Here is a 25,049-nt window from a genome sequence, read left to right as displayed (position 1 = left end):
TTTTAAATGCTACACTGCTCGAGTAGCTTTTAAGTAATAAATCTGAAAGTCTAGTCCATCTCAGGTTTTGATACCAATTCAGAGCAGATTACTGTTAGTTATTTAATCTAAATCATGAAAGACTTTTGGTCAGGTCAGCTCTGTGGTGGCAAAATGAGCGAGTAGAAGAAAAGAGTTCACGGGAATACATCACCCCGTTCAGCAAACACCCAGAAGGGTGACGAGTACATCAGCTGTTTAGTATTAAAGAGGCAGCAGGAACAACTTTTAATTTTTCTAAAGAACGTTTATTTTCTAACCGCTCAGAAAGCTCAGCTGTTAAACAATTGGGCTCTACTGGGAAACATACAAGTGTTGTATGTTTGTACAGTTACCCAGATAAGTGAGGTAACAGTCGCAAATATTTGATGTTTGCTGTTATTAAAGTGTCTGAGTAACATGAAGCGTGGGCTTGTTGCTCTGATCACCTGAGAAAGTTGCAGATGTTGTACAGCAGCAGGTGGCAGCATTGATCAGCTCATTCAGAAGTGAGGCCCTCTGTTGTTGTTTGCTTTTGTTTTGAAAGGTCTGGATCACCTAAATAACAACTACCTCCCATTTTTTTTTACTACAGCTTGTCATGCAGAGGCAAAACTATCTGCGTTACTTGGTATGAGAGTTGCTAAATAAAACATGTGCCTCTGTACTTTTGCCAGAAGCAGACCTTCAGTTTTTATGGTGTAGTATTTGTCAAAGTTTCATTCAGTTTGTTGGAAATCTGAGTGCGTTTGTCCGATACACAGATGGTTGCGTTTTAATTCTGAACTCCAGTTCAAACTCAAAGGTTTGTCTTGTGTCGGTCGATCTGTCTGCTGAAGCTGTACTAAACTTATCTTTTTAAGTGACATTTCCAGGGGCTTCCGTTTCAGACATAATGTTCTAGCACGAGCGAATCAGCTGTAAAAAACAAACAAAAGAAAACTTCTCTGCAGCAGCAGTGCTGCTTCCGTCAAGCTTCCTTTCTTGGAGTAAAGAGCTTCCTGGCTTTAGGCTCTCTCCTCTGCAGGCTCTGGTTGCTCTTCTTCGGCCTCTTCTCCAGCAGCGGCACACAGGTGCATCCCACGGCTATGGAGACGTAGATCTCCGTGTAAGAGTGGCGGCCGCCGACGCAGGAGCCTGTTCTCCTCAGGATGACGGAGGGAGCGTAGACCAGGGTACTGCGATACTGACTGCTCTCCTCGCCGTGCGGTCCGATCAGGCAGCCCTTGCACAGGCAGTAGGCCTCGGGGATGTAGCGGGGATATCTCTTTGGGTTGTATGAGATCCTGAAAATGTATTTAATGATGTTCAATGCACTGGCAGAAACAGCTTGGTACATGAACTGTATATATAAACAAGATATTTTTGTTTTGTACATTTCCCTGGAAAAAAAAAGAACCATGCAAAATTTCTTGTGACAAAATCTGAGCTCTCAGAGAACTTCTACTGATGCCATCCCTCCCTTTTCCTAATATATTGGATATTGGATGGAGCCCCAGCTGTTAAAGGGCAGGAGGCCTTACTAGAAAAGCAAATAGACTACAATAGTGTACTTCAAGAAAATTTGGGTGGCTATACCTGCACAAATATAACCTTCAGGGAACACTTAGTTCTTAAGTTCAACACAAGTTTGTAAATAAATCCTGAACAATCAGCAGCATGTTTTGTAGGCTGAAGAACTAACAGAACTTTGGACACAATAACTAAAAAAGGAATCTTGGAGGAAAATCTGGAGACAAAGGGACAAACGGAACTAAATGCACTAAATGCCTGTAAGACGTTTACAGAATGACTGCTGTAACAGGATAACAACACAGTTTACGCTTCCCGAGGGTCTAGAAGCAGAAGGTTTGGCCAGCATTCGTCCCAGAGCAGAGCGTGGAAGATGGCCCAAGAATTTCCCAGAGCTAGAAGCCTTCTGCGGGAACAAATAAATGCTCCAAACAAGAACTGAAAGGCTCAACTGCTACGCAAAGTGTTTCATAGAGCAGCTGTCATTTTGCCAAAGGAGGTGGTAATGCTTTGGCAGAAGAGATCATTGTCTCTCTTCTTTGCAGATGGTATTAATAAAGCAGTCTGGCTCAGATATTTAAGAAAATGTTACCGTTGACTTGATCCATTTACTATCACAGCTGTCATGGTGAAAGAGACTGGATTGGTCACTATTCACACCTCACCAATTAACCTAACCCATTTTTAGGCTGTGGGAGGAAGTCGGAGTACCCGGAGAGAGCCCATGCACACCAGAAAATACACTCAACAATCATCAGCTGTTACATGTTTTTCTTTAATAAACCTAGTTTTTCTAAAAGGACAAAATCTGATATATCCAGAAATGTGGGTAGAACTTAAAAGGTTGAATTAAACCTAGGAAACCGTGTGCATTGTTTAGCTGAGCTGCTGCGTTTCTGTCGCTTACATGAGATTAACATAGTACTTCAGCCTGTTTTGATGTTTTCTGCTTTATGTCAAAGTCTGTTCAAAAAGTGTATTTCGTGTATTTGTTTAGCATTAAAGGCAATCAGAAAGTTGCCGGTAGCCGTCATGATGTAGGTACTGTGAAAGCGCAACGCCTTTCAGGACACGTTTCGGGAAACATTTCATTTCACTGCGTGTTGTACTCGTGTAATTATGTATGTGACAAATGAAGAATCTTAAAATATCTAATTTAATTATACCGTGAATCCACGGCTGACAAAGTCTGTTCTGTTATTTAAATATAAAATATGTGAGCACGCACGGGTTTCTTTCTTCCAGTTGTTTCTAAATCATAATACATCCCAATAAATGTTTTTATCGCCGCCTTGTCGCTATTTTAAGCATAGCGGTGTCCAGCAGATATGAAACGTAAATGCGTTACTGGCACCGGATAAGTGTCCCTCTTGCTCTCACCTGTAGGCCCAGGGGGAGATGCTGAGCAGGTTGACCGGGAGGCGGGTCTTGCCGTCGGTCGGGACCCGTGCAGTGGTGGGGCAGGTGAGGTTAAGTTTGTCCTGCGGCTCCAGCTGCAGAGCGTGATGGAAAGCGCTCATTACTCCCACCGAGAGCCGTCCAAAAATCTCCTCCAACTTCTCCTCCGGCATGTCCAGGCAGGACCGCGTCCTGACGGTCTTGTTTCTGACCCGGGTCGCTGCTGCCGGCCGACACAGCGACAGCAGCAGTAGTAGCAGAACGTGGACTCTGTGGGGCATCTCCGCGTTTCTTCTCAGGATGTTGCTGTGCCCAAGTGCGCATCCACCGAAAAACGAACGTTTCCTTTGCGTTCTTAAGTAATGTGTCTGAGAACAAGTGACGTTTGTTCGTAAAAACAGATTTGATCGTTCACGGGTTACTTTCCTCTGTTAAAATCCAGCAAATAGTTGGAAGTGCTGGAAAGCCAGCGGCACGCACACGTTCCACGATCCTGGCGCTGAAGGCGAGGAACAGGCGCGCCACCAGGAAAACTGCAGACATTTTTTGTTTTTTGGCACTACACATCCACGGCGTCGCCAGGAGGAATAATTGCCAAATAATTTGAAATTTTCTAACAGTTTGTGAGTGTCACACCTGCTGCTTTGTGTCCATGACGAGAAGACACCACAGAGGAGTGTCTGGTTCTCATTTCTCCTGCGACGTGTGCGTAAAACCCCGACTGAGCGCTGAGGCGGTCTGATGCAGCAGCCAGAGAGAGGCTCAGTTACACTGAAGCACTGGCAGAAAAAAAAGTCCTGCCTGGACCCCAATAAAAAAAAGAGCCCAGCGTTTATTAGAGGAGATCCTGATGCGAGTGGGAAGTCCAGCCTGTTGAATGTGGATCCTGGCTTTGCACCATCTCCATCCCTTAGACCAGAGGTGTCAAACATAAGGCCCGGGGGAGGCAGCAAAGACTCCAGTCCGGCCCACTGCTTTAGTAAATGTGACGGAGAGCTTACATTTCTGGACTTTTATATGTGTTTTCATAAGTTTTTTCATTATTGACTGTAAACTGAGATTTCTGTTTTTGTCACAATAAAAGAACATTTCCCGCGAGTTTAGTTTATAATTACAGGAAAGCCTGTCCAAGGAGCTGATTTTTTTCTTCTGTAATTTTACACATTTCTTACAGTTTAAGCCCAAACAGTCTGTCAGCATGACTGTTCTTTTATTTACTACAGCAGCTTTTGTTTACCGTGTGGAAAGACTGAGACAGACTGCTGGAACTGAACTTCTTTTTCTTGTAATCGGGGATTAAAAGTGTCGTTAAACTTCTTTACACTGACAAAAAGGGGAGTTCCACTGGTCCGGCCCACTTAAGATCAATGTGGGCTGCATGTGGTCCACAGTATAAAATAAGTTTGACATTCCTGCTTTAGATAACATGCAAATAGCTACGTAACAACGCTGCTAATGTCAGCTCTAGTTTTACCCATGCACTTTGTTTTAAAGTTTTAACAAACTGTCACATTGATACTCAGACTCAACATTATTTCCTTAATGAAATAGTTTCTCTTTTAATGATACAATAAAAGACATAAAGATGAAGAAATAAAAAAATAATAAATACAATAGAATAATTACAAAATGCAGAACATGAAACAGAATCTGGAACAGATGAATCACAAACCTTTGCCTTTAAAAGCATCAGAACGGTGAAATGTTTTCCAATTTTTAGCAATGAGCTCAAAGATACAGGGTAATAGTATGGTATGGAATAGTATGTCCTTTTCTTTGAAACCCCGTGTGCTGGACTTAAGAGCCAGAACAAAGCTGTCTGAGGTGTCTCACACTGTCATGTAACCAGCATTCCTATCACGTACAGAAGCATTCATTTCCCACACGGACATTTAGAAATGGATACATTTTCATTTGACGAAGGACTGAGATGTCAGGTAAAGATGTTCAGTGTGAAAGAGCATCTGGACCATCATGGATTACCAACAGATGTAAATAAACATCTGCTGAACGTGAGTTTAAAACGTCCTGTGGTGAAGCTTGACTTACAAACAGAGATAGCCTTGTGCTAATGCAGCTACTCTGGCAGCAGGTCGTCTCCTAGCTCTTCATCTGCAAAGTCGTCATCCTCCACACGCTTCTTGACTCCCGTCTTTGGTCTGTCCATCTGAGGCCCCAGTGGGTCCACGTAAGACGCATCTACACACAGGAGGAACAGCTTGTGATGAAATAGTTTGGGACGCTGTATCCCGATAGAGACATAATGTCAACATTGTACATCCTTTCTACCAATGCCGTTCTTTTTCTGTGTGTGTTTTTCTCAAGGAGCGCTGCAGAGTGAGATCGTGTGCACAGACAATTTCACTGCATTTTTTGGCATTCTAAATAGATGAGTTAAGATAACTTTCAACATTTAAGTCTGCACAGGTTCATATTTTAAAAACACTGATATAAATATTACTCTGTTCCATTTTTAAACAGCTGCAATGAATTGCATTTAAGGATACATTATTCAAGTTGTTCTTTTCCCTTATACTCAGTGACCCTGCTCTGTTCGTGGTGTGTCACTGCTTGGCTGAGTTGCTGCGGTTGCTAAACTGACTTGTTGCAATGGTGGCATCCTATTACAGTGAGCGCTTTAGAACGTCTCATTCATGCACAAATGTTTGAACAGGCAGGCTGCACGGCCAGGTGCTAGATTTTATACATCTGAGGCAAAGGGACTTACAACACCTGAATTCAAAGATTAGAGGTGCGGCCCAATACTTAATGACAACCCATGCAGTTTATCTGCAGAGGACTATCCGCTGTGTGCTGCAGACAAAGAAAAACCTTTGATAATATCTTTATGATCATCTAAACCTCAGAATGTGTTTCAACATGGGCTTGAACTCTAAATAGATACACGAATACAGCTCTTTTCTACTTTACTGGACCATTCAAAGACCTTTATAGAATTCAGTCACCCATTCACACAAGCACTTTTTTCTATGCCTGAGTGCTTTTCGATCTTTTCCAATCTAACATTCACACTACAGCTCACTGCGACTCATAATGTGGATGGCTAAATTATCAGAATTTCAGCCATCCATGTAGATGATGTTCCAGCACTAAATGAAATGAAACTGAACTAAGATGTCCATAAACCATCTGTGTGGTTATATATTTACTCATATTTTTCTAAAACAGGCACGTATGTCTTGCACAACACATGAAGTTCAAAGACATAAGATAGTTAGGTAGGTGTTATATCATTAACTGCAGAGAAAAATATGGTTTCCTCACCCAGTTCTTTTGGACTGCTGGCTTCATAAGGTTCATTTGAACCAGGAAGTGACCTCATTTTGGCGCTCAGACGCTCTCCTTTGGTGCTGCTGCTGCTGCGACCACTGTCTGTACAAAAACAAGCACACACCTGCTGACTCATGATCTTTTTTAAAAGCAATACTCACATTCAAAATCCTATTAAAAGCTGTTTAAATGTTTAAGCTGTTTAAAACAGCAGTGCCTCTGTCTGTGGCCTGCATGCGACTGAATATAGACGTGCAAAGTTTTCTTGCACACTTTCACGTACAAAATGTCTTTTTCATGGCCCAAGTATCTCGCTGACATTGGCTGAATGTGTGCAGAAAAAGCATTCCTCCAATGTGAAATCACAGTCACTAAATATCACTGACATGTACGACTTGCTGTACAATAATGGACGATTTTTGTGAAAACATGGCGCGGTCGAACATGCCTACTGACCAGCTGCTAAAATGCAACACTAATATGCAACACACTCAGGTACTTTTGACAGGATGTAATGAATATGCTGGATAATGTGCACATGTGTGTTCCAGGCTTATATGACAGGCTGACAGGGGCGTGTAGTGATATGAATTACAGACATGACTGCAGACAGCAGCAGCCAACATCTGGCTGCCAGGTAGCCTTGGAAACCTTAGGGGATCGGCAGCAGAAAGCTGAAAAACAGGAAGGAGGCCTGATATTCCACCTTCCCCTCATAGTCCCAAAAAAATCTCAAACTGCTGGCAAACTGAGACCTCGGTTGGAAAAATCAACGTTTCCCCCCTGCCTTCCTTTCTTGGACAGTTTCGTTTGCATTTCTCTTTTAGTTTACACAACACATGCTAGAAGCTAGGAGCTGCAACAGAAGTTTCCACAATTAAAGACGTTATAGGCTTGTTTTATACACCTCTGAAACACAAATAACCCTTTATTTTTGCAAGGAGATGGAGATCAATAGAGATGACGCAACTTTCTGGCTTTTAACTATTTTTTCTTATTAAAGATATGTTGAAAAAAAGTTCAGGTACATTAACCCAACCATATCATTTACGTTTGAAAAGGCACATCACACATGATAGAAAACACAGGTTAGAAAATCCCCACGTTTCGACACACTTCTCTCCTGTTCTGCCACTGCGTTTCACCAGATTCAGACTGCAGAACGACAGCTGTGGAAACGTGAGAAAACAAACCACCAGACTCACACGTCAGTCACGAGAGAGCTGAAGACCTGCAGACACACGAGACCACACAATACGCAGACTTTACAGAAAAGATGGAAAACTCTCAGGTGAACGAGAGGGTTTTCCCCGAATATCTCGGAGCCGTCTGAGTGCTCGCTCCCCTCCTCCTCCTCCTTTCAGTGCAAAAAATGAGCACAGTCCAACATCACGGCTGCCTGTCAAACGATTTCTGGATCAGGTCCATTTTTTCTTCTTCACTTGGGAAACTCACTTCTGCTATGCGTGCCTTGCAGTGCTTCACTCAGATGGTTTTAATCACTTAAAAGATTTCTAATGACAGGAGCTCTTATAAAATTAAAAATAAAATAGGTCTGATGCTAATGCTCCGTAGAAGAGAATCACCTGTATGTGCAGACACCTTTGCCTGACTGAAGAACTTTATCAGAGGTCATCTTAAGATTTCACAGCAGAGACTCACAGTACAAACCTAAACATGCTGTTGCTGCTACACAGCTTCCCTTAGTCTAATTTATGTGAATTTTGCTGTTTTGGCTCTTAAAGCTCATTGGCAGGTGAGCTGACTGTGCATTTGAGGGCAAACTACAGATGTAACAACTTCTGAAACATCTCTACTCTATCTCTACTTTTAAGATTAGGCTTAAAATGTTCATTTTTGCTAAAGCATATAGTTAGGGCTGGATCAGGTGACCCTGAATCCTCCCTTAGTTACGCTGCAATAGGTGTAGGCTGCTAGGGGATTCCCATGATGCATTGGGTATTTCTTCTTCAGTCACCTTTCTCACTCATTATGTGTTACTGGACCTCTCTGCACTGAATCATACTTGTTATTAATCTCTGGCTCACAGATGGCCCCGCCCCTCCCTGAGCCTGGTTCTACTGGAGGTTTCTTCCTGTTAAAAGGGAGTTTTTCCTTCCCACTGTTGCCAAAGTGCTTGCTCATAGGGGGTCATATGATTGTTGGGTTTTTCTCTGTTTGTATTATTGTACGATCTACCGTACAATATAAAGCGCCTTGAGGTGACTGTTGTTGTGATTTGGCACTAGATAAATAAAATTGAATTGAATTGAATGAACTGAGCAAAGAAACAAGCCCCAGTTTATTCAACTACAAATGGCCAGAATTACAGGCACATAGCCTGAAAGTCACAGTCTTACATACCTCTCCCCGAGTCCAGTAGTGGACTGAAGTGTTTAGACTCAGACTGAGATACTGGGAAGCAAAGAGGAAGCAGAGAGGGAATACAGATGAAGACAGAAGATCCAGAGAAGAAGATGAGAAGGAAGGAGAGATTACAGAGCTAGACTGAAGGTCTTACAGCACAGAGAGTAGCAAAAAAGTCTGCCACTTGCAATGAAAGATGATGACAATAAATGTGTCTGCGGTTTACAACCTCGCTTCTCTCACCTGCTTTGACCTCATCTTGTGCACCATGAGAAAATGAGAAAAGGATCTGGGTTTTAGTTCAACAATTTAAACGTTCAAACCAATATTTAAGCATCTGAAAGACTGAAGTAGCAAGGCTGTGATGGACAGTCTCCAGCAACCGTGTGTGTTCATTTTAACAGATGCATTTGGAGGCTCTGGCACCACTAAGCTATGGGAAGATGAAAAGTCCTAATCTAATTTATCACGACACAGAGGACTAATGGAAGCCTTGGCGGGAGAGAGCAGCAAGCGCATTAACAGGTGTCCGTTACACAAACTCATATATGAATACAACTCGACTACAGGAGCCTGCTAGAGACGTTCAGCTGCACAGCATGGAAAAGCTGGGCCTTGTTACACTTTCTGGAGGCTCTCTGGTTTGTATGGATTACATTTGAAATTTGCTCATGGTCCAGCTTTCCAGTGCCACAGCCAGCCTATTTGTCTGTATTTGATGGGGATCTGTACTGAATGTTCAGCCTCTTCAGAGTCCACTAATCCCACAGAGTGCTCAGACCTCCTCATCCTGCAGGATCCAGCAGGATGAGGAGGTCTGAGCAGATCAGGCCTCAGTGTGGTGTTTGAAAACATATACCCATAACGCTGGACTTCTTAGGAGAGATGAGGACAGGTGTGGAGATGCCTGCTGCAGCATGTGTGAACAACAGGTAGAGAGACAGAAAGAAGCAGTGAGACATAAAAATAAAAGAGTGGATCTGATGATCAAAATCATGACGACGATCGTCGTTATAGAAGAGGCATCAGAACCATTACAATGTTTTATGAAAATTATATTTATGTGAGCAAACTTCTCAAACTAAAATCTTGGTTTAGCTCAAGCTGCCATGAAAAAAACCTACGCCTAATAAAGTTCACAGATGTTCCTGTACTGTATGTTCATTTAACTTGAAATTACACCAAAACCCACACATGGAGATGGTTTTCAATGTGACTCTAATAAGATTTTTATAGATGTGCCTCATTCTGGGAGCTCAGTGTGCCTTTTGTGTTGCAGTACAACACAAAACAAGTGTAAGTTTAAATCCTTAATGATGTAAGGTCTGAGCAGAGAGAACATGGATAGAGGACATGGAGAGCACAGTCTGTGGACAGATGCCACAGACAGATGTGTGGCTCTCTGTCTCTCTGCTGGCTGATTTGGGGGATCCACAGTTGTTTGATGCCACATCACCAGCACAGTTACATACTTATTGACATCTGCATTATTAACACCGCAACACAGATACAATGGGGGAAAGTAACTATCTGATCACCTGCTGAATCTGTATGTTTGCTTGTTTCCATGGAGACACAGAATGTCAACAAAATCCAAAAATCCACAAAAAACCCCAACATTATATAAAAGTTATAAATTGATTTGCATGTCACTGACTTAAACAAGTATTTGATCCTCAAGCATAACACCTACTAAGTACTTGATGGTGAAACCCTTGCCTTGGCGATACGTTGTGGGTCATTGTCATGCTGGAAGATCCATCCATGACTCATCTTCAGTGCTCTGGCTGAGGGGAGGAGGTTCTCATCCAAGATTTTACGGTACACAGCCCCGTCCACTGGCCCCTCAGTGCAGTGAAGTTGTCCTGTGCTCTTAGCAGAAACAGCCCAAAGCACAATGTGTGCTTGACTGTGGGGATGATGTTCTTTGAGTCATACCCAGCATTACATTTCCTCCAAACACAGAGGGTTGAGTTGATGCTAAAGAGCTTGATTTTGGTTTCATCTAACGACAGCACTTTTCCCCAACATGATTTAGATGTTCACTGGCAAACTCAAGACTGGCCTGCACAGCCTTCTTGAGCAAAACGACCTTCTTGAGCGCTGCAAGATTTCAGTTCATTACAACACAGCGTGTTACTAATGGTGTTCTTGGAGACTGCGGTCTCGACTGCCTTCAGATCGTTAACAAGCTCCTCCCATGTAATATTGGGGTAATCCACCGCCTCATCACCATCCTCACTCCATGAGGCAACATCTTGCATGGAGCTGCAGACTGAGGATGACTGATGGTTATTTTATGTTTTTTCCATTTCCAAATAATCACACCAGCAGCTTTATAAGCTACGGTCATGTAGCTCATTCCAGTCTTGTGCAGGTCTGCAATTTTGTCCCTGACAACCTCTGACAGCTCTCTGGCCTCAGCCATGGTGGTGGTGGTGAGGCTGGAATGGAAGAAGCTGATTCTGTGGACAGGTGTGCTTTATACACAAACTGAGCTCAGGAGTATTTGTAATTGATTGATCCCAATCTGTGAGAGACAGAATTCTGTTGCAGTTGTAGGGATCAAATATATTTCTACTCAGTAACATGCAAATTAATTTATAACTTTTATACAAGTTTTTTTTTCTTGAACTCTGGTTGATATTCTCTCTCTTTCCATTAAACTACCATAAAAATTAGAGACCGTTAATATCTTTCTAAAGTAAGCAATGGAGATCGAATAATTATTTACACCACTATAGGTTGATGATGTGTGGACGCACAACTCTGGACTCAGTTGCAAATAACAGCGGCGGTAATCTGTTGACCTAATTTGAAAAACAACAACCGACTCACCAGCGCTGCCTGCACTGCTCTCTCTGCCTTCTCTTCGACTTCTCGCGCTGCCTTCCCGTCCCGATTTTATCCTCTGCAAAGGGAAATAAGAGAAAAGGGTGGCGTATGAGAGAAATTGCGGGCAGGGACACAAATAACACTAAATGTGTTCTAAATGTCTTTGACTTCAAAACGCAGTTTTGCCAATCAGATTACAGCGCTTCAATAAACACTGTGCTTCATAAACAAAGTACATTTTTTTGCTATGAAAACAATCTGGCAAAAAGATAAGCCCCAATATTCAACGGAATGTGACATTAATGCGCAAAAAATATTACATACCATAAAAATGTTACATGTAAACAAGCCTTACATAAAGTCAGGGGAGTACTCTGCAGAATCACTAAAACCATAAGCAGTTAGTTTTAAAGATGATGACAAAAAAGGAAAAGAAATGAAAACAAGGATATATGATGCCACGAAAAACAACCACACAAAGCCAACGTCGAGCTCATATATTAGATTTCGGTTATTGCTATCCTCTCAGTCCTCGTGTCATGCACCGTGCAGTTTGTTTTATCAGTGGGATCGGTTGTTTTCCACTGTTTTTCAGTTTGAAGAATTTGGGGATTAACGAGTCAACCCTCCATCATTCTCTGCAGGCCTGTTTCTCTGCTCCAACAGCAGCTGGTTGTTATTTGACGAACTCATCGGTCTAATCTGTTCCTGGCTTTGATATATCACTCCACACGACCAAGGCACACGGCTCTGTTACTCTGGCTTTCTTCAAATCTTCACTGATCCCAAACCACCTCTAGTTTATGTATCACAAGTGTGTTGTTTAGAAGCCATTAAATAATAATTACATATAAGGAACAATGCATTGCAGAAGTTATTCAAAAGATGCAGTGTTAGCTGATTATTTTCTTACTCAGCTATTATTCATAATAAACAGGATATGAGAACATTCCCGTGATCAGAGTCTTGGAGTACTGCATTGGTAAAACACCTAAAAATATTTTTCTTCACAGACAAATGTGCGAAAGGTCCCATTCTGTGTTATTTGTAATCTTCATCATCAGCAGTGCGCTTAAACCCAGAAATTAAGAACAATATTAATACAGCATAAGTAAACCAGGATATTCTATTGATCATATGCAAGCAGTGGGATAAGATCCAATTAGAAACAAGCAACATTGTTGGCCTATGTAATGTGGTTCCATGACTTGGGTCTTGAGTTAATCTAGGTTTAGATTGGGAAAGAAAACACAGGCTTTATGCTAACCATCACAGGAAATGAGATTGATCCCTTTGGCTGCTTATATTCAAACCACTGACCACTTTTCTAATTCATTCTGACGTTTCATGTGACACTGAACAACTCAAACTGCTCTGGCATCAGACCTGAGAACAGCTCTCCAAACACTAAAGCTGTTTTGAAAAAGACCCGAGATTACTATCAGCCAGGTGTTAAACAGCTGTACAGCATCTGTTTGATTCATGGAAAATAAATAGAGACGAAAAACAGCTGTTTTTCATGCAGCTGCAGAGTTGCAGTGACCACGGTCCAACGTTGCATCTAAAGGAAACGCGCGTTTTAAATCAGCGAGCGCTCATCCAGGAACAGACGTCAGGGTTCTGTTAAAAAAAATGATGAAAAGATGATTGATGAAAGTGCCCGAAAGGTCTCTAATGTACAACTGCAAAATACGCAAGTAATTCATCAGGCAGCATGTTAACATGCATCAGATGGACCCACTTATACAAAACAAAGTGGAGTGTGTGGAGTTTAATTCATGCAAATAGATCTCGGATGTTGTTCCTGGGATCTGCTGGAGCCTACCTTGGGGGTCACTGCACCGAGCGCTCCGATTACCACTCGGACCACTTATTATGAGCCCTTGGTACTTTTCCAGCTTCTGATGTTCCTTCTTCCTGATGTTGTTGTCAATCTGTATAGCTACATCTATCACTACGGCTGTCTTCTTCTTCTTGTCTACCACCACTATGTCCCACAGGATCTTAGCTCAGTCATTCTCCACCACCCTGAGGGGGCATACTTGGCACATATGTTTCTGTATACTATGCCGGCCACTTGGTTATGGCGTTCCATGTATGCCCTGCCTGCTAGCATCTTCCACCCTGCTGTTATGTGCTGGATTGTCTCAGGGGCATCTTTACACAGCCTGCACCTGGGGTCTTGCCTGGTGTGATAGACCCCAGCCTCGATGGATCTATATGTTATAAATATGTGTGTGTGTCACCATTATTAAAAATCAATTCCATTTTATTTCTATCTTTGTTAGTGAACTTTTTGTGGGGGGGTTTCTGCAAATTATTTTCAAGTCTTTTTTTTAATTAAATGTAGAATTGAGATCTGCCAAACAGATCATTAGTTTATTTACTCAGAAATGTCTGACAGAATACCTGCTCTCTGATTTCCTTCATCTTCTCTACCTTCTTCAGTTTGGTGGCATAGTCTTGGGCTTCCTTCAATTGCATATCTGTGCACAGCCGCACCAGGAAACGCAAGCCTGCACCAAACAACACACACACACACTCTTTAATTTTACACTCTGATCAGGGCACCATCTGTTGCTGGTCAAGAGTTCCGTTGAAAACTGCGTAACAAGCTGGATCAATTACATTCCACATTTTCTGGAAACTTTCGGTGGATTTCTTTATAAGTTTCCAGTGCTTTCTGGGAGTTTCCTGTGAAAGAGGAAAAGAAAAAGAACAAAAAAATGAAATGAACTCTGCTAGCTCACATTGCAACTTTGCTTTGTTGTTTTATTGCCATGCAAGCTGAGGCGAAACGTGTTTTTCTCACCACTTCGTCTGTAGCAGCTTGCCACCATTAGCTGCCACTTCACCTGAGTTGGTCTGAGGAGCAGAAACACATCTGATCAATATAAACACACAAACCAACACCTGACTTAAATCATTTTGCTGACCTCATATCAGTATGCCAGTACCACACTGAAATAGTTAATATATTTTAATAATTGATACCACGTAACAAAAAAGGTGGAACTATGTGCCTCAAGATTAGAGAATGTGAAACAACTTCACTAATTTTTTCTGCAACAGTTCCATATAAAACGAGAGGCTTTCACATTCATTTAAGTTTGAAACTCATTTAAAGGGCTTCCATAAAAACCTTAGAGTGTGAACTTACAATTTTTTACCAACCCATCCGTGCTATCTGTTTAAAATAATCTAAATAGTAGTTACTTACTGTATTAGCGTGGCTCTTTCAAAGTACTGAATGGCTTTCTCACAGAACTGTGTCTCAATGTAGTAAGCGCCGAGCCACTCAATCACATGGATGTTGGAGGGAAAGTACCTAAAGGACTGGACAGCAACAACGTAACAACATTAGTTAGCTTAAAGTAGTGGTGTCAAAAGTAGGGGCTGGGGGCCAGGATCAGGACAGCAGAGGGTCCAATCCGGCCTGTGTTTAGATAATGTGAAGAAGGGCATAAATCTTTTACTTTTATCTGCACTTTGAGAAGTTTTACAGCCTTTTGTACTGCTAAATATCTCCATCATGGTCATTCATACTACTCTAACATAATTAACTAACAGATGAGCAAAAAAGTGACAAAAAAAAACAAACAATTTTTTCATTGTACAAATTGCTGTTTTTTACAATGGGTCCACAGACAAAAAATATACTGTTAACTTCTGTACAGTGTAATTTAGAGAGAAAACCCCCCGCCATGAAATTAAGCTTCTGGTACCTCATAATAGTACTGGAAAGCCTGGGATTTGTCCCCCTCGCCATCATGCAGTTCTCCCAGCTTAGCCAGTGCCTGGGCGTCTGTGGGAGTTACACTGATGACCTGCATTAGCCACTCGATTGCTTGTTCGGGATTTTCTAGAAGCTCATAGCTGGGATCAAAGTGTTAAGAACTAATAGATGCTCATGTGATGATATATGGACAAACAGGCTCGAATCCCTGAATGAACACATTCCAACAAACCCTAAAGTACATACGAGTAAAAACAGATCATCTGTGTGACATACAAACGATCACTAGAGCCTGTCTGACACAGTATTTTTAAGACTATATCAGACTATATACTGATATTTGGCGATTTAGAACTCAGATATTCCAATATATCGTCTAAAAATGTTTTCTTTCACACACAGCAAAGAAACCAAACAGATTTATGTTTAGGAGTAAAGGCTGCCTTACTCTGCTCAGATCAGCTGGTTTTTGTGTTTGTGTCTTTCTAAATATGTTGTTGGCAACAGGGGCATCGTATGGTGCCCCCTGGTGAACAAACTATGCAACATCAATGGACTTTGACTCTTTGTAATGGCATTTCTCTCACGTCTTCTTTACTTCTCTAATTTTCATTGATTGTCTCTTACAAATGCCGATAACAATAGAAGAACAAATAGCTAATATTGGGCGATTGTACTGGCCCGCTGATAAAACCATCTCCACATAGCACTTGTTAGCAGTGGGATACAGGCTGGCCAGCTGGTACATGACTTGGGAACTGTTCCTCAGAATGGCATGGAGCTTCAGGAAGCAGTCCAGAGCCTCCTCTAGGCGATTCAGTCTTTGATAAGTCAGACCTGGAACAAGGTTTAGGGGAAAATTCAGTCACGTAACTGTGCCTCTATGTTAATAATAATCACACATATATACCACATGTTGGTGTAGTTTTATTCCAGCGATACCTTTTACTTAAGATGACTTTAAAATTTGGATGCTGTTGTTTAAAGAGCTACCGTGTCTGTGAATACGATAGCTCCAAAGGTTTTAAATGAATTCTGAGAAAACTTTGTATAGGTGTAGAGTCGGGTCATATTAACAAACCATTTAAATTTCGTTAACATCAACCAAGGTCTTCAAGGTGAACTTAAAGATTTATTGGCTGAAAACAGACCAAAACGCCTGATAAGTTATGTTAACTAATGTTAGCCTGATAACTGAAACTAAGATTCTGACAACTGTGGTGTGTACTGTCAACAGAAAGTACCCATGAAGCTTTCAAATATCATGTCTCATTTGACCTCTGACCTCTCCTTTAAGGTCAATAGCTTGATCTGAAGGTTAAAGTAATAACAGTAGATAGAGGTAAGTAAAACTATTTTTCTTACTGCAATTGTTTGTATTAAAAACATTTATAAAATGGTATATGGGAATTTTAAATCTCACATTATAGTTTGCATCCAAATATGTCACATTTGACCTCTGACCTCAATTTTGCATCTGCCTTTCTTTCAAATTGACCCAAAAATGCATGCTATCTTTAAAGAAAGTATTGTCAAGAGAAAGAAAATGAGCTGCCTACTTGGTTAGAAACATGCTGTAGTATATTATTATATAATAAAATAAGGTTATTTGTGTCCACGTATTGATAAATCAATGCCAATTATCCATTACCTACTCCTACATAATCTTTAAACACAAAATACAATACAATTAAAAGTAAATACTTCGCAGAGAGTGAGCTGCCCTGGGGGAGGTTTGTGCTCTAAGTGCTTCTTGTTATTTATGTATTTGTGCACATTCCAATAGAGTCGGTCATGCTGTGTCCACACTTATTCTCAATGTAGCCTCAGCCAATATTCTGATACTCATAGCAGAATGCTGGATGAAGATACACAGAGATTTAGACAGGGCACTTATGGCCTCACTATATTTTCCTAACAGTCAAGAGTCTGAATTTAAAGTTCAACCAGTGCTTGCAGCAAATATTAACAGACCACAGTTCAGAGTGCAGCAAGCTCTTGTTGTTCATTCCCAAATGATTCTTGCACGTCCAATTGTTGTTGCGCAATACATCAAACCTCCTGCTTATCTACTACCGCATTACAGCTGCAGTTAAGGAGCACTTACCCAGGTTGTAAAGGCCTTCGGTGCACGAGGAATCATTCCTCAGTGCTTCTTTATAGAACTCTGCAGCCTTTTCATAGTCCTGTTTGACAAACACCGTGTTGCCCTTGTTGATAAGTGCTGCTGGGTTGTAACGATCAGCATTCATAGCAAGGTCGGCATATCGGTCAGCCTGGTCGTAGTCTTTCTCCTGTTAGGGAAATTACAAGAGAAGAGAATATGGTTGTTCAATCATCTCCCAACAGTAACATTTAGTATTACATTTTTTTAACAGCAAACCTCCAAATATTTTGCTGATTTTAAGTGTTTTAAATTTTCAGAACTTTTCAGTCTAATGTTATTTTATAATCAAGAGATTCTTACCAGAAAATAGAGGAAAGAGAGGTTAGTGGCTGCAGCGCTCTTCACTCTGCTGTCCTTCTTCTCAAATGCCTTCAATGTTTCCACTGCCTGAAAACACACAACTCATTACAATCAGGGTAACACTCTGTACTAAAGCTCCTCCAGTACAGCATTCTCAGTAATAAATGATATTTTAAGTACAAGCGTATTTCCCCAGCATGTAACACACAAAGAAACATAGAAAAGACACATAAATTTACTGAATTGTTAGTCAAAGAATCAACGACAATATTATTAACCATTAATAGCCAATCACTGATAAATTACATATGCATCTTCACATTTATGGTGAAGATACTTGGACATTTTGGCATTTTTTTCTAAGAACATTTGAAGGTAAGCTGTAATTCTGCTTCATTCCTTACATCTGTTTATGCGTCACCTTCACTGTGTGCTGTGCTCTGGTGAAGTAAATATAATGCTTTGCAAGTTTAAAGTCAGTCCCTTTCCCCTTTTTGTCTAACTGACTGTCTCTGTGAGTATGTTACATTCTGGGGAAAATTTCCCAACTGTATTAGTGAGTAAGGATTAGCATTTTCACAAATCACCAGCTTGGCTACAGCTGCACAGATGACCACCAGTTACATCACCAACACTCCTGTGTGTAAATACTGTAAAAGCACCACAGCATGCATCAGATGTAAAACCAGCGGTTACAAGATAGTTAGTTACTACAGTGAGTCCTTTAATCTTAGCCACAAAGCAGCTCCACACATGGCTGCATGTCCTCCACTGTTCAGTTGGATATTATTATTAACAAAGAATACGTTCAGCACAAAGATTTTCCTGAGCAGTCTGTGGGGCCTAAACCAATAACTGCCTCACAAACGTCTCCTTGCAGTGGCATTATTTGGGTAAAAGACGTCCTTATGAAGCAACAAGTTAAGGGGGACAAACCCAGTACAATCTAAATGTGGACATGGGAATGAAAGGCAGACATACCTCAACCTTAGGCATGCAGATGGGGAGGAAACAAAAGCAAAAAGACAATGAGAAGATGAAATACTCAGTCGTAAACTGAGCTCTGTTCAAACAGCCTCAACAAGAGAAAACGCACAAGTATGAATAGTGCTGAGCAACAGTATTACAACATTGTTATAAAAAGAAAAGAAAAAGATGGAAACACAAATTAATGTAAACGGATAACGAAGAACAGGTTTCACATGTTTTAAGGGAATTACACTTCCATAAATTGAATGCGTGTGATCCTTACTTAATCGCATCGACTTTTTCGGTTTGGCAAATATTACCAAAGGTATCAATTTACATGACAGCCACATATGATGGAAGCTACTAAAGCCTCATTTTGATGTCTTATTATGGTCTAAAATTTAGTTTGGCAGCAAATTATTAAGAGTGGAAGGTGTGGTTGTAAAATACACAGACCAGAAAAGAAGGAAGTACCCTTAATGCTGCTGATACTCTCACCTGTTTGAAGTCCTTCTGTCTGAGGTAGGTGATGGCTTTGTTGATCTCTAAATCATTGGCAAGCTCGACATACTGAGAACTCTTCACCATGTCGACACACCTTAAAAAAAAAGAAAACATACATTCACTATCTTCACGTGTCAAATGCCAGCATTCGATTGATCACTGTAAACAGCAGGTGCATAAATGGAGAATAATTAAGCAATTGTTTGATTTTGACTTATGTTTCTCAATATTGAAATGGTCCTCTCCAACATACTAATGTGCATTAGTGCACATCAATGCACATGTCGAGTACTTTTACGAGTATTCAACATGTATTATGTTCATTTAAAAACCTAAATAAGAAAGCATTAGGGAGAGAAATTGTCGAAATAATAGTAGAGCTTGAGGTTTATTGTCAGTCTGCTCCAGAAAAATGTTCAGAAAATGTGATCAAACTAGTGTGCAGAGAAGTTTAGGCAAGTAAAGGAACTTTGGAAAGTCCCTCACACCATCACTAAAGAAACGAGAGCCACTGGAAGACTCAAACAATTAAAACCTTCTTCTTGTTACAATCTCCCTCTAAGGGCAGTCTTTGAGCTTTTTTTTTTTTTTTAAACGTTCAAGCAATGAAGTTGGGACATTTATGTAATCGTAAATGAACTGTAATTATACAACACTTAGGCACTGTCACAATTTTCAGTTATTCAATGACAAACAAACATACCATGCTCACATTAAAGTCTTTAGATGCAAAGAAAAAGACAGCAGTAACAAACCAGTCAAATCCAGTAGCAAACAAAGTCTCAATCGCTGGGGCAATGAGCTTGGCTGCTGTCATGATGTATTTCTCAGCCAGGGTTTTTCTATGAACAGCATACAGGAAGTCAGAGGAACAGGTGAATTAAGGGGGGGGGGAGTAACACAGAGGACTGATGGAGCAAGACAGAGTTGGGTTTGTGTTGTGAATATCTTCTTACAGATCTCTCTCCATCTGGTGAAGTTTGTCATTTTTAATGGCTTCAATGACCATATTGGAGCTGGTGTCTTCCTGAAAGAGTTGGCAGAACTAGACTTAATTAATGAAATAATAATAAATGCTGTAATAAAATATCACTCACATTGGAAGGGATGTATTTGTCTTCATCATCAATGCCCAGAGGAACAGAGATGAGCTTCTGAAAGGCCTTCTTCATCCTCTCTCTGTCACCGATAGCATAGTAGCACAGGATAAGGTTGAAGCCTGTCTTGATATTTGGACTCTCGCTCATGATGTGCTCGAAAGACGTAATGGCATCTGTGTACTGGCCCATGCAGATAAACACTACACCGATATTCTGCATGATCTTGATCCTCATTTCTTTGTGGGCATTTGTTATCTGATCCAGCGCCATTCGGTAGAACTTGATGGCTTTAGGATAGTTCTTCTGTTTAAAGTAGATGTTGGCCATGTTGACTTTCAGGCGGCCTGGAACAGCAGCATGCATAGTTTGACGGAAAAACCACAAGACAAGCGATACAACAAAGAATTTACAATGTATGAAACATGACTTTTTTCTTATGTGTCAGTGATCTGGGACTATTTAACAACAATGCCACAATTTTCCCAGCAGTAAAAATCCAAGATACTGCAAAAATACACCAAGAGCTACACCTCAGAGTCTACAGGCCTCAGTTATCATGTTAAAGCTCATGAGAGTACAATTAGAAAATGATTGATCTAGTATGGCTTCGATATACGTTTCTACAAGAAGAGCATAGCTTAGATTTGCACTCATTGAGACATCCATGTACGCGTCTTTATACCAAAGTATTGTCGAGTCAAACGTGAGGCCACCTGCAAAGCGTGGGTGTTACTGGGTCATGGGGAGGACAATGATCCCATGAAAACAAGCAGATCTATAACAGAATGACTAAAAAAAGAAAAGAATCAACACGCTGCAATAAACGAGTCAGAGTGCAGACCTCAACATGATTTAAATCCTGTGGTAGGTCCTTAAGAAAGCTGTGGATAAATGAATGCCTGAAACCCTGAAGGAACTGAAGCAATGTTGTAAAGAACAGTGAGCCAATATTCCTCAACAACAACAGGAAACACTGATAAAGTCATTGGGATAAATATTACTTGAAGTTGCTGCTGCTGAAGGTATTCCACAAGCTTTCATGCGGTGTATAAAACTTCGTTTTCACATGATTGTATTTACAAGGGCTGCCACATTCTAAGTACACCAGCAGTGAGTGTGAAGCTGAGCGGCCTGCTCACCTGCGTTACTGAACATTTTATTCTTCACAATGATCTGGTAGCTGTTCAGGGCCTCTGGGTACATTTCATTGTTTGTGTATTGGTTGGCAAGGTTGAGCAAAACCTGTAATGGGAGAAACATTTAATATTTCTAAATAAAATAATTAAAAACTGATGTTAGAAATTGATTCTCAAAAACAAACTTTAAATTGTATCTGTCTTCCGCGAGCTGTTCCTTCCTAAATAGCTGAGCCATGAACACAAACATCTGAGATGATTTACTTTAATATTTTAATATGAAACAATAATAATAATTTACTCTGAATGAGATAAATAAGAACAGATTTTGCATACACTACTGAGTAAGCACTTGTGGTTTATTTCTACAGTTATTGTAGACCAGGAGGATATGGAGCATTTTAAATGAAAAGTACAACTTTGATTTATTTTTGACTGAAAAAACCCTCTCTTGCTTATTTTTACTTATCACTTATCAGTTTGGTTTTTCAGGCATTAAAAAGTAGTTTTTTCAAAAGAAAATCAACACCAGACTGTTCTTTTAGAAAGCAAATCATTACTCATGAGTGCAGAGTGTAGAACAAGCATACAGCAGCCTGACTTACAGAGTACGTGAGGTCTAGATTTATATGGTCTGCACTGCCAGACTGTTCCCTCTGTCTGACCAGGGCTCTCTCCTTCCGCCCTGCCTCTTTGGCTTTTTCAAGGGCCTGTAGACACAGACACAGACCCACACAAACACACACAGCAAGTAAGCCACTTCTGGGTAATAATCAGAAGTAATTATGAATAAACACTCTGCTGCAATGATGTAACAAGTTTTTCCTGCCCATTAGACATTCTGGTGCCGACCAAAAAGGCCTTGGCCTTCCACAAGATGAAAATTACCTGTAATAACAATATTTTTAAAAACAGCTCTTTTAATTTTTCAGAAATCACAGCAAACCACACACTGCTGTTATGTGACATAACACATTGCCTGTAAAATATTAGACCAATTTTCCTCATGTATGAAAAACCACTGGAAATGGGAAGGTTGATAAACTTCAAGTACTTTGTCCTAACAGCCGTTTTAGGTATTACTCTGGTAGAAATGTAAGCAGTTTTTATACTGCTTACATTTTTATACTACTGTGAGAGAGCTGACACAGTTAAAAATGAATTATGACAAACTGCCCCACTTGGAGAGCCTTCTCTTTAAATCCAGACAGTCAACATTAGTAAAAAGTTTGTTAAAGAGTGAAAGGCTGACCACTTGTAAGGCTCCCATGCTCTGTGCCATGCAGCTCTCCTCTATCAGGTCATTCACTTTCTTCTCCAAGATTTTGATCTTCTCCTCAGGCCTGCAAGAACATGATGAGAGTGAAACATTTGTCAGTTTATAATAGCTGGTAATAAGAGGCCCAAGGTGTGCCAAGAAAATATCCCCCACACCATTACACCACCACTCCCAGCCTGAACCACTGGTGCGAAGAAGGATGGCGAAATGTTTTTGTGTTCCTTATGCCAAATTGTGACCCTACAATCAGAATTTCACAAGCGATGCTTTCTTTCTGTTCTTCTAATCTATTCTATTAGTTTCAGTGACCCTCTAAACTGTAGCCTCAGCTTCCTGTACTACCTAACAGGAGGGTCACATGGCGTGGTCTTCTGCTGATGTAGCCCATCTGCTTTAAGTTTTGATGTGCTGTGCATTCAGCGATGCTCTTCTGCATACCTTGCTTGTAAAGAGTGGTTGTCTGTTACCTTCCTATCATCTCAAAGCAGCATCAGCACGACAATTTCAACTAGAAAATTGCCACTCCCAACAGATCTGCAGTTTTTTAAACACTCAAACTCAAACCAGGCTGTTTCAAGCAAACAGTCATGCCCCGTTCAAAGTCATTTAAATCACATTTCTTTCCCGGATGCAAGGTTTCAACTTCAGCAGGTCATCTTGACCATGTTTATGTGCCTAAATTTACTGAGTTGCTGACATAAGACTGGCAGATTAGATATTTGCATCAAAGAGCAGTTGAACAGGCATACCTAATGAAGTTGCAGAGTGAGTGTACTGCATAGCATTTTCACACTGAAACAAAGCAGTCTAAAGTGATAACTTACGTATCCTCATTCTTTGCTTCGAGTGCAGGTGCAGGACCCCTGGACTGGCCCAGAGGGTCAAAGGCTGAGCCTGAAAATATAAATCATACCAATTCATCACTATATAACTGCAAGGGGAAAGACACAAAACTTGCATCTATAAATATGTCCTTACAAGAATGCACAGAGGTTTATATTAACAAAAAAATGCAATTTTTTTATTTTTATTGTTTTACGTTAGAAACACTCAACTGTACCTATTCCTGAAGTATACAATAATAACTTTTAAATCATTATCGACACGCAAAAGACAATAGATGAAACAGACAACTTTAAACTCACCACGACTCAGGGAGGAGGTGTAACCTGCTGCTTTGACGGCAGTCATTGGACGGGCTGACCCATCCTGGTACATTTGCAAAATAACAAAAAATACATATATAGTAAACACTAATTATAAAAAAAATAATCTAACAAAACTATGCAAGACCTTATTTGCACATTTGATTGTTCAATAATACTTCTCACCTGTACAGCTCCAGTCATGGGTCGTCCCATTGAAGAGGCCATATGAAGCCGAGCCTTTGTGAAACAATAAGTATTAATATTGTAATCAATAACAATAATTTAGGTCTTTTTAACATGTAGATATGAAAAAAACGTTCCACATAAATGCTTCACAGTAATGAAACAATCACCATTGGCTACACATCTTGTCACTGATCATTGATTTAATCTGAGCAACTTTCAACAAAGAACTGCACTTTGAAGGAGGTATCTGTATTTGTTGTGCTCATTCAAAAATGTTTCACTTTTAAAGGATCATTTTATTTCATTGTACTTACGCCAAAAGAAGAAGCTAAAGATCGAGGTCCAATGGGAGTGCCAGGAAACTTGGCAGTCATCTAGAAAATTAAAGACATGATATATTAGTAGTTAAACGATTTATACACCTCCAGAAAACCCCTCTCTCTCTCCCACTTACTTACTCATTCACTCACACAAGCGCGCACAAACAAACAAACAAACAAACAAACACACACACACACACACACACACACACACACACACACACACACACACACACAGAGTATTTGGCACTTACCGGGGGTCTTCTTCCATGACTTGTCCTCACTGCTTGCTGGAAGCCCACATCATTCTCCAGCTCCTTAAAATTAGTCAACAATTAGTCTTCATTTTTTACATAGTGGGCCGACGGAAGAGCAGACATTTTTTACACAAACAATTTTGAAATAAAACTTTGAAGTAATTAGTCTTTCGCCATGCCACTATCTCGACCTCATATAACCAACATTAATTTTTCAAAGTTGATTTTCTATACGCTTAGAAACAATGTGCTAATATAGTGTTAGGTTAGCGGTTAACTTACCTCCGAGTCAAATGTCGGATTATAATCATTGTAACCCGAATAAAGGTCGTCCTCCTCCACAGCCAGATGCACATGTTCCATTTCTGTTTCTCCGGAAAGGTAGTGTATGAAAATAATCCTCAATGTGTGGCAAACAAACAGTTTTCTATGCGCGATAACTGATAATATTTTGTTGTCCTTTTAGGATTTCGTCCCACAATTCAACGCGGCACGGGCGGGACAGTTTTCCTTTTCAAACCTCTGA

The 25,049-nt window shown here is 40.6% G+C and overlaps 2 protein-coding genes across 2 annotated transcripts; both read right to left on the bottom strand.

Moving 5' to 3' along the window:
• Positions 1-133: 133 nt before the first annotated feature.
• On the bottom strand, positions 134-3,232 carry il17d (interleukin 17d). The gene is made up of 2 exons (XM_085374341.1): positions 2,911-3,232; positions 134-1,304 (listed from the first exon to the last, which is right to left on the bottom strand). The coding sequence occupies exons 1-2, from the start codon at positions 3,207-3,209 to the stop codon at positions 989-991; spliced, it is 615 nt and encodes a 204-aa protein (XP_085230467.1). The 5' UTR covers positions 3,210-3,232; the 3' UTR covers positions 134-988.
• A 1,694-nt stretch (positions 3,233-4,926) lies between these two features.
• Positions 4,927-24,929, bottom strand: ift88 (intraflagellar transport 88 homolog). Its single transcript, XM_085375028.1, has 24 exons — positions 24,806-24,929; positions 24,521-24,583; positions 24,261-24,320; positions 23,944-23,997; positions 23,758-23,821; positions 23,437-23,506; positions 22,586-22,676; positions 21,939-22,043; positions 21,337-21,439; positions 20,195-20,541; positions 20,054-20,124; positions 19,853-19,939; positions 19,092-19,191; positions 17,625-17,711; positions 17,265-17,451; positions 15,886-15,994; positions 15,147-15,297; positions 14,642-14,757; positions 14,234-14,286; positions 14,050-14,115; positions 13,831-13,937; positions 11,425-11,497; positions 6,214-6,321; positions 4,927-5,127 (listed from the first exon to the last, which is right to left on the bottom strand). The coding sequence occupies exons 1-24, from the start codon at positions 24,884-24,886 to the stop codon at positions 5,006-5,008; spliced, it is 2,475 nt and encodes an 824-aa protein (XP_085231154.1). The 5' UTR covers positions 24,887-24,929; the 3' UTR covers positions 4,927-5,005.
• Positions 24,930-25,049: the final 120 nt, after the last annotated feature.

Source organism: Diplotaxodon limnothrissa, linkage group LG16 (genome assembly GCF_057381915.1).
Source record: "Diplotaxodon limnothrissa isolate DT_005_m linkage group LG16, D_limnothrissa_male_GT1.1, whole genome shotgun sequence".
Taxonomy (NCBI): Eukaryota; Metazoa; Chordata; class Actinopteri; order Cichliformes; family Cichlidae; genus Diplotaxodon; species Diplotaxodon limnothrissa.
The sequence above is the reverse complement of the archived record's forward strand: the minus strand, read 5'-3'. Positions and strand labels throughout refer to the sequence as shown.

Coding starts and splice junctions, on each gene's coding strand:
- il17d (XM_085374341.1), bottom strand. CDS start 3,209: ATGCCCCACAGAGTCCACGTTCTGCTACTACTGCTGCTGTCGCTGTGT. Junction 1,305..2,910: donor ATCTCCCCCTGGGCCTACAG/GTGAGAGCAAGA, acceptor ATACATTTTCAG/GATCTCATACAACCCAAAGA.
- ift88 (XM_085375028.1), bottom strand. CDS start 24,886: ATGGAACATGTGCATCTGGCTGTGGAGGAGGACGACCTTTATTCGGGT. Junction 24,321..24,520: donor GTCATGGAAGAAGACCCCCG/GTAAGTGCCAAA, acceptor TTAATTTTCTAG/ATGACTGCCAAGTTTCCTGG. Junction 23,507..23,757: donor CACCTCCTCCCTGAGTCGTG/GTGAGTTTAAAG, acceptor TTATATTTTCAG/GCTCAGCCTTTGACCCTCTG.